Source organism: Delphinapterus leucas, chromosome 4 (assembly GCF_059928025.1).
Source record: "Delphinapterus leucas isolate spDelLeu-1000000601 "Yukka" chromosome 4, BTC_Dleu_Yukka2, whole genome shotgun sequence".
In the NCBI taxonomy this organism is placed as follows: Eukaryota; Metazoa; Chordata; class Mammalia; order Artiodactyla; family Monodontidae; genus Delphinapterus; species Delphinapterus leucas.
In genome coordinates this window covers 23,033,771-23,047,063 of record NC_143132.1, presented here as the reverse complement: position 1 = coordinate 23,047,063, position 13,293 = coordinate 23,033,771, and the positions used below count along the sequence as shown (strand labels likewise).

At 30.4% G+C, this 13,293-nt stretch overlaps 1 protein-coding gene across 1 annotated transcript in view; it reads left to right on the top strand.

Moving 5' to 3' along the window:
• The window catches only part of NCAM2 (neural cell adhesion molecule 2), a 177,888-nt gene that overhangs the window by 39,745 nt on the left and 124,850 nt on the right, over positions 1 to 13,293 (top strand). Inside the window, exons 6-7 of the mRNA XM_022574728.3 lie at positions 2,566 to 2,726; positions 5,653 to 5,798. Coding sequence (XP_022430436.2) covers positions 2,566 to 2,726; positions 5,653 to 5,798 — 307 coding nt within the window. The remainder of the gene's footprint in view (positions 1 to 2,565; positions 2,727 to 5,652; positions 5,799 to 13,293) is intronic.

The window sequence follows — 13,293 nt, the reverse complement described above, 5'->3', positions numbered from 1 at the left end:
TTCTAGCCACTTTAACTTCTATCAACTGAGAATTCTGTCTTCCAATTCAGATACACTGCCTGACTCTGTATGGGTTCTTCCTCTCTAAGGGGCAGCCTGGAAACTGCCTTCCGGTAGTAAACTATGGTGGTCCTCAGAGGTCACTGTCATGTGCTACCTGTTGACCAATGGTTGAAAACTGTTATTTAATCTCTGTGTCCAGTGTTCGTGTTATTTAAAATGAGAGAGTAAATATGGTTTTGTTACTCCACTATGGTCATGAGTGGAATTGTTCTCCCTTTTTTATCATTTCCATGAATCCTCTAATCCTAACCCTTACTTTCTTTTGCCTGGAAAAGTGGCATTTAGAGAAGTGGTTAGAATTTCAAAGGATGGCCCAGTGGAATTTCATCAGAATCCTTTGGGAGTCTTTTTCAGACATTGACATTCCACAGAAATGTACTATGAATAACAATGAGTACTTTCTATATAATGGGTTTGTTGAGAGAGAAGTATTAAGACCTATTACTTGAGTTATTATTCTTTAATGATGTTTTTAAATTGAGCTCTTTAAGGGAACATAATCTTTACAACCTGACTTCCTTTAAATTCTTCAAGACCTAACTATCCACTTCAAAGCTCAGATCATGGATTTTTTTTCCCACAAAAATTCCCAGAGTATTCTAGCCATCATCTTTTCCATTCTCTTCTATTATAATAGATCCCCTACCCCACCCCTCCCAACACACACACAAAGTTATGAATAAATGCATTAATGGGATCTATATTACCCTCTATTACTATCAATCAGACTATGAATTCTTCATGATAGGTGACCCTGTCTCACTCATTTGCTATACTTCAGACCTTTAGCACAATATTTCACATGAAGTACAGAAATAATCTCTTTATCATAAAGAACACTAGAACTTAGTTAACCTGCTGCTTATATTACAAACTAAACCTAAGTCTCTTCATCTGTGAATTGATGGGTGAGGAAATCATACTTAAAATTTAGTTATCTGATCTGTGAATGAGGGTGGAGAGGGAAAATGCACATCTGTGAACTAATTGTATTTAACCAGGTTAATAATATAGGGAAAATGTTTCCTAAGCCACAAATTGCTGAAACTTCTAGATGATGATGATAATGATAATGAGACAAATGAATACTTTTTTATTGACTAGATTAAGAAATATATTGTATCACTAATTGTGGTGAAAGCCTTATCCATACATAAAATTCTAGGCAAAAGTTCTGAAATCTTGTCATTATTTATACTTCTAAATACTTGATTAGTGAAAATATGAAAAAAAAACCAAGAAAAGTACAGAGCACTATATACTTTTGTCACTAGTATTTATTGAGGCCTAATTTTTCACCACTCATGAATTTTTGCACATTTCATGTTGTATTTACACATGTCAATAAAAACTGGAAAAATAGATGTTACTGAGTCATAGAAAGACAAGGACTGTGTTAAGATATGTGGCAGTACTTTTTAGAAAGAAGAACTAGAATTCACTGCAAAGATCATTTAGAGTATCAGAAAAAATATTCTGTTTCATTCTAGGTAAGATTTTTAATAATCCTTTTAGATATTCCTCTTTTTTAATTCACACTTGTATGGACAAGTAAATCCCCCCACCCCTAAAGGTAGATCCTAAATTTTTACATTTGTGGGTCTTAAAATCAATTAATTGTCCATTTTACCATGTTGACAAGTAAAAAAGGAGAAAGAAAAGGAGAAGGAGGAAGTGGAGATGAGGAAAATAAAATAACATGAAAAAGAATATACAGTATAAGACTTCACACATATTAAGGGGAATTGTAGAAATTGTTTCAGATTTAAATGCATGTAAAATATTTTTTTTACTATAAGTTATTGTAAAGTTCAAAAGATGTTGTTTTAATGAACAACAAAACGAATTGAAAAAAAATGAACACTATTTCAGTTCAGAAAGACCTTGGAAACTACTTAAAAATACTTATATCTGAGAAAAAGTTCTTCTCCTCACTAATGAATTAAATTGTTATACGCAGCATAATTTCTATAACTGTTTTCATGTAATTCTTTCCTCTTACCCTTTTATTGGCAGTACCTATGTGCAATATAAATTCATTATTTATTTAAATTGCCTTTGAAGGGTGTTTCCGTAGAAATTATATTAAACGTGTCCCTGGAACCTAGTAAAGAAGTACATTTCATAAATATGTGTTGACTCACCAACATGAAATGTGTGTTTGGAATTTAAATCAGAAAATAAAACTTTTTTTTTTCTGCTAATTATCAAAGTGAAAATTGAATAAAAGTGTTTTTTGCCTAAGATGAGTGTCAAGATTTCAACACAGCTCAAACGTTATTTTTGTCTCTAAAGTCAAAACAACTTACAAGTGTAATTTTAATATTTATGCATTAAATTCTATTGAGCTAGTAAAAGTGTATGTTTGACTGGAATATAACTTTATCTGTCAATGACAGCAGCCATGAAATATTGACAGTTACAGGTCAAAAAGTTGAGTATGATCTGATCTTAAGTTATGAAGTCAGGTTTATGAAGATCAACCTCTGTTTTCTTCTTTAGGAATGGCAAATTTATTGAAGAAAATGAAAAGTACATACTGAAAGGAAGCAATAAAGAACTCACTGTCAGGAACATAATCAATAGTGATGGGGGCCCGTATGTCTGCAGGGCCACAAACAAGGCAGGAGAAGATGAAAAACAGGTACTTCTCCAAGTCTTTGGTAAGTATTACAGCATAGTAGTTAAAACTGTAATGTCTAGAGGGGGGTCTGAGTCAAATTCTACTCTGTCACTTATATGAGCTATTTAAATTTCCAAACCTAAGTCTCAGTTTTCTCATCTCTAAAATATATTTTAAAATTGCAGCAACCAGATAGAATTATTTTAAGAATTATATGAGATTATACATGTAAATTTTTGTAAAATATTTGCTGACTAATAACAGAGGCTGAAAGAAAATTCATTTAAATTATACATATTGGGATCTATTATATTATTTATGGGTTGATCTTCATAAATCTTTAAATGACATATGTTGGGATCAGTTTTACTTTTAATATATTAATACTTCAAAAGAGCTCACCTATAAGGCTATACTTTGGAAACATTGACCTGTAACCATAATTAAATACTCCCTTTTCATTTTATTAAAAGGAAATGTACATAAATATCTTCCATATTTACTAAGAGCCATATTGCCTTCTTTGGGGAGCTTACAAACAGTAGAAAACCGGTAAATTAATTTTTAATTATTGATTTAGCCCCTATTATATTTGCAAGAGGAAAATTTTTGCTGGTAAATATTTAGAATGTGATTGTTCTCTTTAAAAAGCAAAGACTAAAAATTATAGGCACTACTAATATTTAGTATGCTTTCTCCATTTTTAAAAACATTGTTATCAAAAAGCTTTCACAACAAAGAAAGGGGAAGGAAGGAGGGAGTACTCCATAAGAGTAAGTGCTCTTTGGTGACCTAAATGAGAAGGAAATCCAAAAAAAAAGAGGAGGTATATGTATATCTATAGCTGATTCACTTTACTGTACAGTAGAAACTAATACAGTATTGTAAAGCAACTATATTCCAATTAAAAAAAAGAATAAAATAATACATGAATCTGGTATTGAACTTTTAAAAAAAAGAAACTACAGGACAAACAAACAACTACAGGATTTCTTTAACAAATAAATTGGGTGGGGGCAGTAACTAAATATGGGTCAAAATAGACATAAGAGGAACCTCAACCAATCACAGTATATAGGCCTCATTTGGATCTTGATTCAAACAAATCAACTGTATAAGGTTTTATGAGACAACCAGGGAAATTTGAACACTGAGTAATTGGTTACTAATAAAGTAGTGTTATGTGTTATAACAGCAACAAAAAAAAGAGTAAGAAGGACCAGTGGTTGCAGTTGGCAGAAGCAGGCATATTACTTAGACCAAAAGACAAATGGTAATACATGTGTGGACACATCCTCTGACAGCTGGTCCTGTAGTAGCTGTAACAGAAATGTTTTTCTATACTAGAAAGATTTTCATAAAGCTTATATTCAAACAAAATAAGACAGACAATAAAGAATATACCAAAGTATATTAAAAAAGAAAATTGGAATAATAAGATGTTCTAAGAAGAAAGTGAAACTAGATTAATCAGGTAGTGTTGGGTAAAAAGAGCTGTTATTTTGGAGATCATGGTGTTGGAAAGTTGCTCAGAAGGGTAATGTTTAGATGTGTTTACATAAAAATCTTTAATGATGAGAAATCCGCAAAGCTATGAGCCAGGAGAAAATTGTTCACATAGAGGGAAGAGTAAACAAACTTAAAATTATTAAAAATTATAGAAAGCATCTAATTTGTTCCATCAGTATTTCCCGCTTAAGAAAATGTTCTCTATAAAATGTAAATGCTAAATATGACTCAGTATAAAAATAAATTAATAATTAGAAATGATAGTGTTTGAGATAATTCCAAAGGATAAATAATCTCAATCTACCTAAATGAGCTCATATGAAATATTTAGTTACTTTTAAAAATTAATCTGGCAGTAAGAACACAGACAAAGAAAGTTTCTAATATTTTTGTCCTTTCAAATAGAAAATAATGAATGAAATATAACATGCCATATCACTGTATAATCACTTTGTATAGTAACACTGAACAGATTTGTATTGTGTTTGACACAAAAGCATGTATATAAAGTGGAAATAAAACTAAATCCATTAAAGTCAATGGAGTAAACACTGAATTGTAAAAATATATATGCCATGTTTCTGATATCAGGAATCTAATTTTCTAGGATTAAGAACAAGTTATTTATATTTCATAATTGATTGCATTTGGTGATTAAAAAGAAACCTGTTACTTGTTCTGAAATAGTAAGTGCTGGCTTTTATCACTTTTAGGTTCAAACAAATAAAAACTTAAGAAATGCCAATAATACAGACTTTAAAAACTTAAAGCTCTTTGGTATATGTAAATTTGTGGAGGGATGTAACTTTTAATATTAATGTAATTTAAATTACTAGACATGATGTTTTGGTTTTTATAGAAGTCATAACTGTAAAGAAACAATTATCTACAATATGGAATAATATTAAGGTAGTCTGAGGTCAAAATAAATAAGCTAGAATAATAAAGGTAAATAGTATGTATATATATTTACTTGATAAATATTTTAAACATTGCACATAATTACACTTACTATATATTCAGAATACAATCATTATTTTTCTTCTTTGGTTTTTGTTTTTAAAGTTTAAGAGATAATCACTACATAAGCAGATGCCATACACAGACATACACACAGAAGTACTCATGTGACTTTACAAGAGGAAAATTTTATTTTTTAGCTTGAGGGAAAAATAATAAAGTGGCTTTTAATTGACAAAATCTTGGAAGGAATTATACCTTTTTATGTTGGTTTCTAAACCACTTAAAATTATTTTTGTAATCATAATCAATAGCATTATTTTCTAGTTTTTTCTCCTACAATTTGCAACTCTCCTGGCACTCTTATAAAGCAAAGCATGACACTATATCTGCTCAAAGTTAATAATTCCATACTATGCTAAAGGGTACTTAAATTGTCACCATGAATAGTAATATTTCCTCCAATACAGATTGAGTAATGTATATATTTTTTACAGTACAGCCTCACATAATACAGCTTAAAAATGAGACTACATATGAGAATGGTCAAGTCACACTAATATGTGAAGCAGAAGGGGAGCCTATTCCAGAAATCACGTGGAAAAGAGCAGTGGATGGCATCACTTTTTCCGAAGGCGATAAGGTAACAGCAATTTAATATATAGTGTTTTTCAAAACTATTGTATTGGATTGGCCAAAAAGTTCGTTCAGGTTTTTCCATACCATCTTATGGAACTTTTGGGTGAAACCAATATTTTCAGTGTTTTGCATATAATTAAATATCACATTGGACTCCAATTTATCAAGTAACTTGTAGGAATGCAATAAATGGCTTAATTCTTAAAAAGGTGACTCTACCACAGTTAGCCTAAAAATAAATTCAGAGGAGAAAAAAGTCAAATTGTAATATTTAAAGTTGTTTTTCATTGAGCCAAAAATCTTAGGTTTTTAATATTGTTTCTTAAGTTTGCCTACATGCAAACTTTTGGTATAAACTGTATCTATAAAATATCTTATTGCAATTACAATTCCTCCACCTTGTGCTGTGAAAATGAAAATAATTTAAATTCACAAAATTCTGGCTGTCATTTAACTCTTAACTCTTTAGTATTATCTTTATGCAGTAGGACAGTAGGTTTCTGCCTTTATACAATCTATAACCTGATAAAGACCAATACGTACAAACACAACAAAATACAGCATTTTGGTAAATGTCACTCTCATGTAAATTGGTGAGTTTTCATCAGATGCATTCAAGTTCCTAAGAAATCAAGTAAACATTATCTTATATTTCACTGCACTCCATAGATTTACATTATCGTTATTTTTTGTAACTATTTATATAAGGCCCCAAGTATAAACCAAACTGAAACAGAAAGAAAAAGGCACTGGATTAAGAATATGATGGAATTGGCATTTTCACACATGTAAAAATTATCAGATTAAACACTTAGATCTCTTTTCTTTCTCAGTGTTAAAGAGCAACCTTCTTAAAATCTCTTTCATTTGTTCAAATCAATTTCTGTTGAAGAAAATTATTTCTAAAATATAAGTACCTTTGACTTACCAACATTGATAGCAGAAAAATTTGAACTCAGTTTATTCAAAATATGCTTTCTATCCCTCCAACTCATCATGTAATTTTAACAACATGCTAACTCCATAAATTGACAAAGAGGCTTCTCCCTGGCCATTTACTATTTATCTTTAGAAATAATGTATTCCTGCATATCACCCTTCTTAGCCCCATTTCCTCCTCATGATGGCATTTTTAAGAGCATACTTCTTTTGGCAATAGTTACACTATTTTGATATACTTGTTTTATATATGAAAGTTGAAAATCAAATTTATAAAATGACATTGGCATTCTTCTGGCAAACCAGAAAAATGACATAGAGTTTGCTTTCATATTTTTTTAACTACTACGGTGCATTGCCAAATCTGGAAAGGAGTTATATCTCCATAAACTTCTTTAAAATTGTCCAAAAAAATTAGATATATATAACTGTAGATAACTGTTTTCATTGTCAGTTTAGTACTTTTCTTTGGACAAAATCACTCAAGAATAATGATTTTCATGTTTAGGCACCCTTATTAATTATACGTTTATATTCCTAACTCATACTTTCATTATTTTTTTGTACTATATATTTCCTGAAAGTTCTCTTCTCAAACATAGCTTTTACTCTTCATTTAATAGATGTTTCCTTATGTTCATACCAATAATGAGAGGTATATTATATTCAGTTATTTTATCAATAAAACGTTATCAAGTAACCAGAAGACCATGATATTTTATTCTATGCCCCAAGCAACCAAAACTACATACAGAAATTTCTTTGATAACAGTTGTGAAAAATAATCACCTAGTTTTTGTTTGCTAAGGACTATGTCTATTAAAGCACACATCTTTTTGTTTTTCTTTTGCTTTGTCACAAAACCATTATAGAAACCCTAATACACTTTTGTTTTTCCAAACACAACTATTATCCAGTAGATATACAAATTAAGACTACTCACTTCCTATCCTGACTTTTCTCCAAAATTATTTTAAGAACACTGCCTTATTTCCTGGATGGTAAGCCTCCTTTCTCCTAACATTCCTTGTTTCTTCAACAGCTGAAATTCAAAAATGGAAGAGTTGAGCTGAGCCTTGAAGTAAGTCACATGTAGCTTTGAATCTCAGCTCAGCCATTTATGTTGCTTCAGCTTTGGCAATACTATGTGAAGTCTTTTTAATATGAGTTTCTTCATCTTTAAAATATGGATAACAATACTTATTTCACTTATTGGTATTAGATGAAGAGTACATTGTAAAATGCATATGAAAGTCTTTAGGATATTGTAAATATTCAATAAACTTTGTTTCTTTATCATATTGCATAAATATTGAAGCATAATTTATCTTGTTTCTATTATTTTGAGTAAACTCAAATTGTTAATAGACTCCATAAAGTCTGATAACTAAAGTCTGATTAAACATTACCATAGAGTATATTGTGATTATATCTCTCTTGTCATGAAAAGTAACATGAGATTGTATTTGCCTTAAGAATCACTTGGAGAGCCTGTTAAAATGCAGACTCTAGAATCCCACTTTCTGAGGTTGATTTAGTATGTCAAGCACAGGACCTAGGAGTACTTTAATAAACTCATCAGTTGGTGTTATATGGATGCTCTCCATGTCATCCATACATTGGAAAGCAGTTCTCGAGCTCTAAGTCAAATGAAATTGAACAACTTATCCTTTCAACAGAAAAATACTCTTGACAAATTACTTGGCACCTTGGCACCTTGATAGGGGCTTGGAAATCACAGAATAAAACAATCAAAACTTTTCATTACTATCAATGAAAATGATAATTGTGTAGGTCATAATGAAATATCATCAATAATATATTTCAAACTAATAACTCCATCCAAAAATAGGAAAATATATTTAGCAAATATGTTCATCATTGTAGATTTTCAAAGAAAGGGGTCTCAATTAATGTAGTCACATGTAGATATTTTCTGCAGCTATAGTTCTGTAGCACTATTGGACTATGCATGTTAATGGTGTAGTGTAAAGTATCTTTGCATAATATATCCTTCAGAAACAACAACAAAAAGTATAGTGCTTAAACACAGAACTCTTTTAAACTCATAACTATTTTCTCTATAATCTACTTTAATGCATCTTCCCTACATTTAAAATAATATATGTAATTTAAAAAACTCTCCTGAAAAATTAAAAAAAATACATGTAATATGTAAGAAAAATACAGTATGCACTTGCTTTAGAAATATTTTTGTAATATCCATTGTTATTTTAAGATATTTTGTTCTTTATTTTACTTTTTAAAAAAATTTACAGGTTTACCTCACTAACTTTTAATTATACATTTATTGAAAAAATATGGGCAATTTATTTTAGTGGTAACTTGGTAATTTTTCATTAAAATATCAATTTACTTGGGTTATCAAAAATTTTATTAAATTGATAGCTTAATTTTAGCACATTATTTTTTTGGAGTCATCCTAAGATACATTTGTGTATAAAAATTAGAAAGCCCTGACCTCTTCATTTAATAGATGCTATATACATAACTGTAATAATAGTTAAATGCACACAATAAAGTTTAAGACAGAACCAAAGCTAATATCATGGAATGTGTTTAATTCAGCTATGACTCAAAAGTTGTAAATTGTTTTGCAATTTAAACACTAAGCAATCTAAATTTTTTACATTAAAAATCTTTATTTTCTAAATAAAGCCATGCTTTTTCACAGGGTTGATTTGAGGATTATGTGAGATTGTATGACTAGAGTGTTTTGAAGTCCCTGGTATAAACCTCTGTCATCTATTTTGAACCATTTTCCTTAAATGATCCCTTATTATCATTCTTATTGATCAATAAATATTAGTAGATGTACAATTATGAGTATTGTTAAATTAGTATGGGAAGGCATGAAGTGTCATTCAAGTCAAAATTTAATCCCAAATTTGTCACTTTGGCTTGTCATTTACCATGTTAATTCTCCTGCCTGATTTCAGTTTCTGCACGTCTATATTAGGATAATAATAAAACCTCCCTGGAAAAGTTTCTAAAGATGAAATGAGAGCATGCAGATCAATATCTTAGACCCAGATTGAACTTAAAAGTGTTATCTTCTCTTTTCCTTGGAGGTATTTAGTCTTTAGATACTTTAGAAATGAGACAATGATCATATTAATTCTGTGACAACGACTGCTGCCCCAAAGAAACCAGATAAAAAGTAGTATGAGCATAGTCATATGTATTGTATGAATAATATCATCCACAAAACAATAGAATGTTGTTACAGTTGTTGTAGATTTTGCATCTTTGACATAGCTATATGTAGACGTTTACTATGATATAATCTCTAGCAATGTCATTTCAATGACTCATATATGAACTTGTCTTACCATACTAAATTCCAAATCTTGTAACTATATATTGCATTCCTCTTGGAAGTTGACAATGTTGGGAATCTGCATTTGAGTGTCATCTTAATCACTGTATGTGTCAATCTCTATCATTGCAGGGAAATACTAGAGATGAGGGCTGTAACTTCCTATCCTGCATAAGGATAGACTTTCAGATTACTCTGAGAGGTAAAGCCTGGTCTTTACTCAGTGAGACACAATATCAGACTAGAAATACCACAGATTTATTACATCATCATCTTCTTTTTCCCTCTCTCCCAGGTCTATCTTCTCCCACTCTCCCCAGAATTTTCCTTTGTAGGAAGTAGGTCATGTTTTTGCTTCCTTTTGGGCCCTATTTCACCTCTGATATTATGTAGCAATAAATATTGATTTGGAAGAGACACTTCCACATTCTAAGAAGTACCTAAACAAGTCATTAAGATAGGAAGAAAAAGAAATTGTATGCCCCACAAAGCCAGGTTGCTTAAGAATGCCAGTTCTTCATCAATTTTCAAGATATGATTTCATATGATAAAATTGGTTAATTTTGAACATTTTTTAGAATTTTGTTGCTTGTCATTTTGGGAGTAAATGGAAGTAAAAGATCTACAGGAAGTGATTTTTATCTCTAAAATTCTTACAAAAATGTAAACATAACAGTAACCAATCTCATCTATGTGAATAGACTGTTTTATGTAATTCTAAAGTGCTTATAATATTGTTTGGTGGATGACATCTCACATGAGTCATGTATCTACTCTTAAGATACAGAATCTATAATTATTTTATTTCTGGTATATTTGTCCTACAGAGTAAATTTTAGTCCTACCTCCACTAGAAATTAATCTCACTCTACATTGAATAAGAAATATTTGAACTGTATAGCAATAATTTGTAACTGTTTTAAAGCAGAATTTCTCAAACTTCAGTCATTTGACCATCAGTTTCATTTCTTTTCCATATTCATGTGCATCCTGGACTGTTATAAACTTAATTTTTTTTCTTTAAATTAAACTAGCTTTTTATTCATTCTAATTCTAACCAAAAATATGTTACATTTTAAAGTGCACATCAAGGTAAATATAAAACTATAAAATAAAATTTGTTCTAGGGGCTTCCCTGGTGGCGCAGTGGTTGAGAGTCCACCTGCCGATGCAGGGGACACGGGTTCGTGCCCCAGTCCGGGAAGATCCCACATGCTGCGGAGCGGCTGGGCCCGTGAGCCATGGCCGCTGAGCCTGCGCGTCCTGAGCCTGTGCTCCGCAACGGGAGAGGCCACAGCAGTGAGAGGCCCGCGTACCGCAAAAAAAAAAAATTTGTTTTAAAAATAATACCTAAACTTAGCATGTGCACCTTTCCTGGTACACACACCATGCTTTTAAAACACTGCTTTCATTTCAAACATACTTTGAATTAACATGATACAAAGTTTAGCTACAAAATTTTGAGGACAGACCCTGTTATGCTTTCTTTTATTTGGGGGGGTCAAGCACTTCCCTCCAGTAAATAAATATGCTACATTTTTAGTTAATGGGTAGAAAGTTCACAAATCATAGTAACAAAAACCTATTTAATTTCAATCCTTAACACCAAATGATCTTTTCAAAATGATGCCAATAAACTCAATAACTAAAGCATAGTGATTTAACTTCAAAAACAATGTTTTTCTATTTTGCTGAAGTAAAATATGAAATGCTGTTAATGGTCTAAGTTTAGATCAACTCAAACTTTGTGATTAAAATAATAGGACTTTCTGTTCTTTTACATTCATTTGAAAAATGTGTTTTTCTGTGTCGAAGAAAACAAGCCTACTGATTCAACATTAACTTTAGTACTTTAAGTCCATTTTGCTTTCTGTTCCTTTGAATAAATAGATGTATTTAAACTGAAATTTAAGATAAAAAAATACAAATTATAGTCTACTTTAACATTTAGCTTTGCACTTACATACAGAAGTCATAGTTGTACCAGAGTGTTTCTATTTTAATTGTATATAAGTAGTAAATATTTTTCTCCATGAATTGAGGCACTATGATCTGGACAATACTTACTTCAAATGTTCTTGCAGAATAAACTACCAAGACAAAAGGAATTTCTAGTAATAATAAAGATGGGCAGTTCTTTGATACAAGCACCTGAATAAAATATGTTTTAAATTTTATAAAAAATTAAATTCCTAGTGTAAAAATATTTATAATTACATTACTGCATTCATTATTATATTGTTTTATGCTCTAGGATATTATTTTTTATTGCATAGGTACAGCTTTGGACCTAAGGAAAGTTCATGTTTTTAAATGATTTATTTAAACCACTTTTAATGGAGGGCAGAGGATAATGGAGTAAACTTTTCACATTATATGAAAATCTCTACTAAAAATTCTTAGATATTTTTATATATAAACTGTGAAAATTACATTAGCCTTTCTGTATTTCCCCCTTTTTTCATTCTAAAGCAAATACAAGTTCTTGAAAATTAAATTTAATAAAATGTAACAGTAAAATTATCTTTACAGTGACAGGAATTTATGTCACTAACATTTCCTTTATCATTTGCCCAAGTTCTTTTAACAACCATCAACAAATTTTATTGAGGGCTTTTGTGTTTACATGTGCTATACTATGCACAAAGAATATAACAATGTAAAAAAAGTTTTCTGACTCATAGTGCATACAATTTAGGAGAGGAGATGGAATCAAAACATATTTAAAATTAGCAATATTTTATTTATGAATATGCAATTTTGATATATGAAAACTCATATGCAAAATATCAATTTTAAGTATATAAGTAGACGTCTACAAGGCTACACATATAGCTGTGGCATAGTTTTCTGTGCTATCACAGACCCAGTTCAACTTGTTCTTCTGAAAGTCCTCTGTATTGGTGCATTTTGGAAAGTATATCTATCTACTCTCATTAGAATATCTTATTTCAATTTGCTCTAGGCTGAAAATTTCTTCGACTCTGATTTAAAAAGAAACTTTAAAAAATATTTAATGGTGTAATTGGCAACACCTTTGTATTATAGGAGACAACTTAAAATTTTCAACTTCTTTTTTCTCTTTAAATAGAAATTACAATATGAGACTAACAAATCCACAGTTACTGATTTAAGAGAGACTGTAGTGTTTCAGGTATCTGTACATTATTATAAAAGTTCCAGTTCAAATATTTTAAAGACAGTCATGTACAGTTGAACT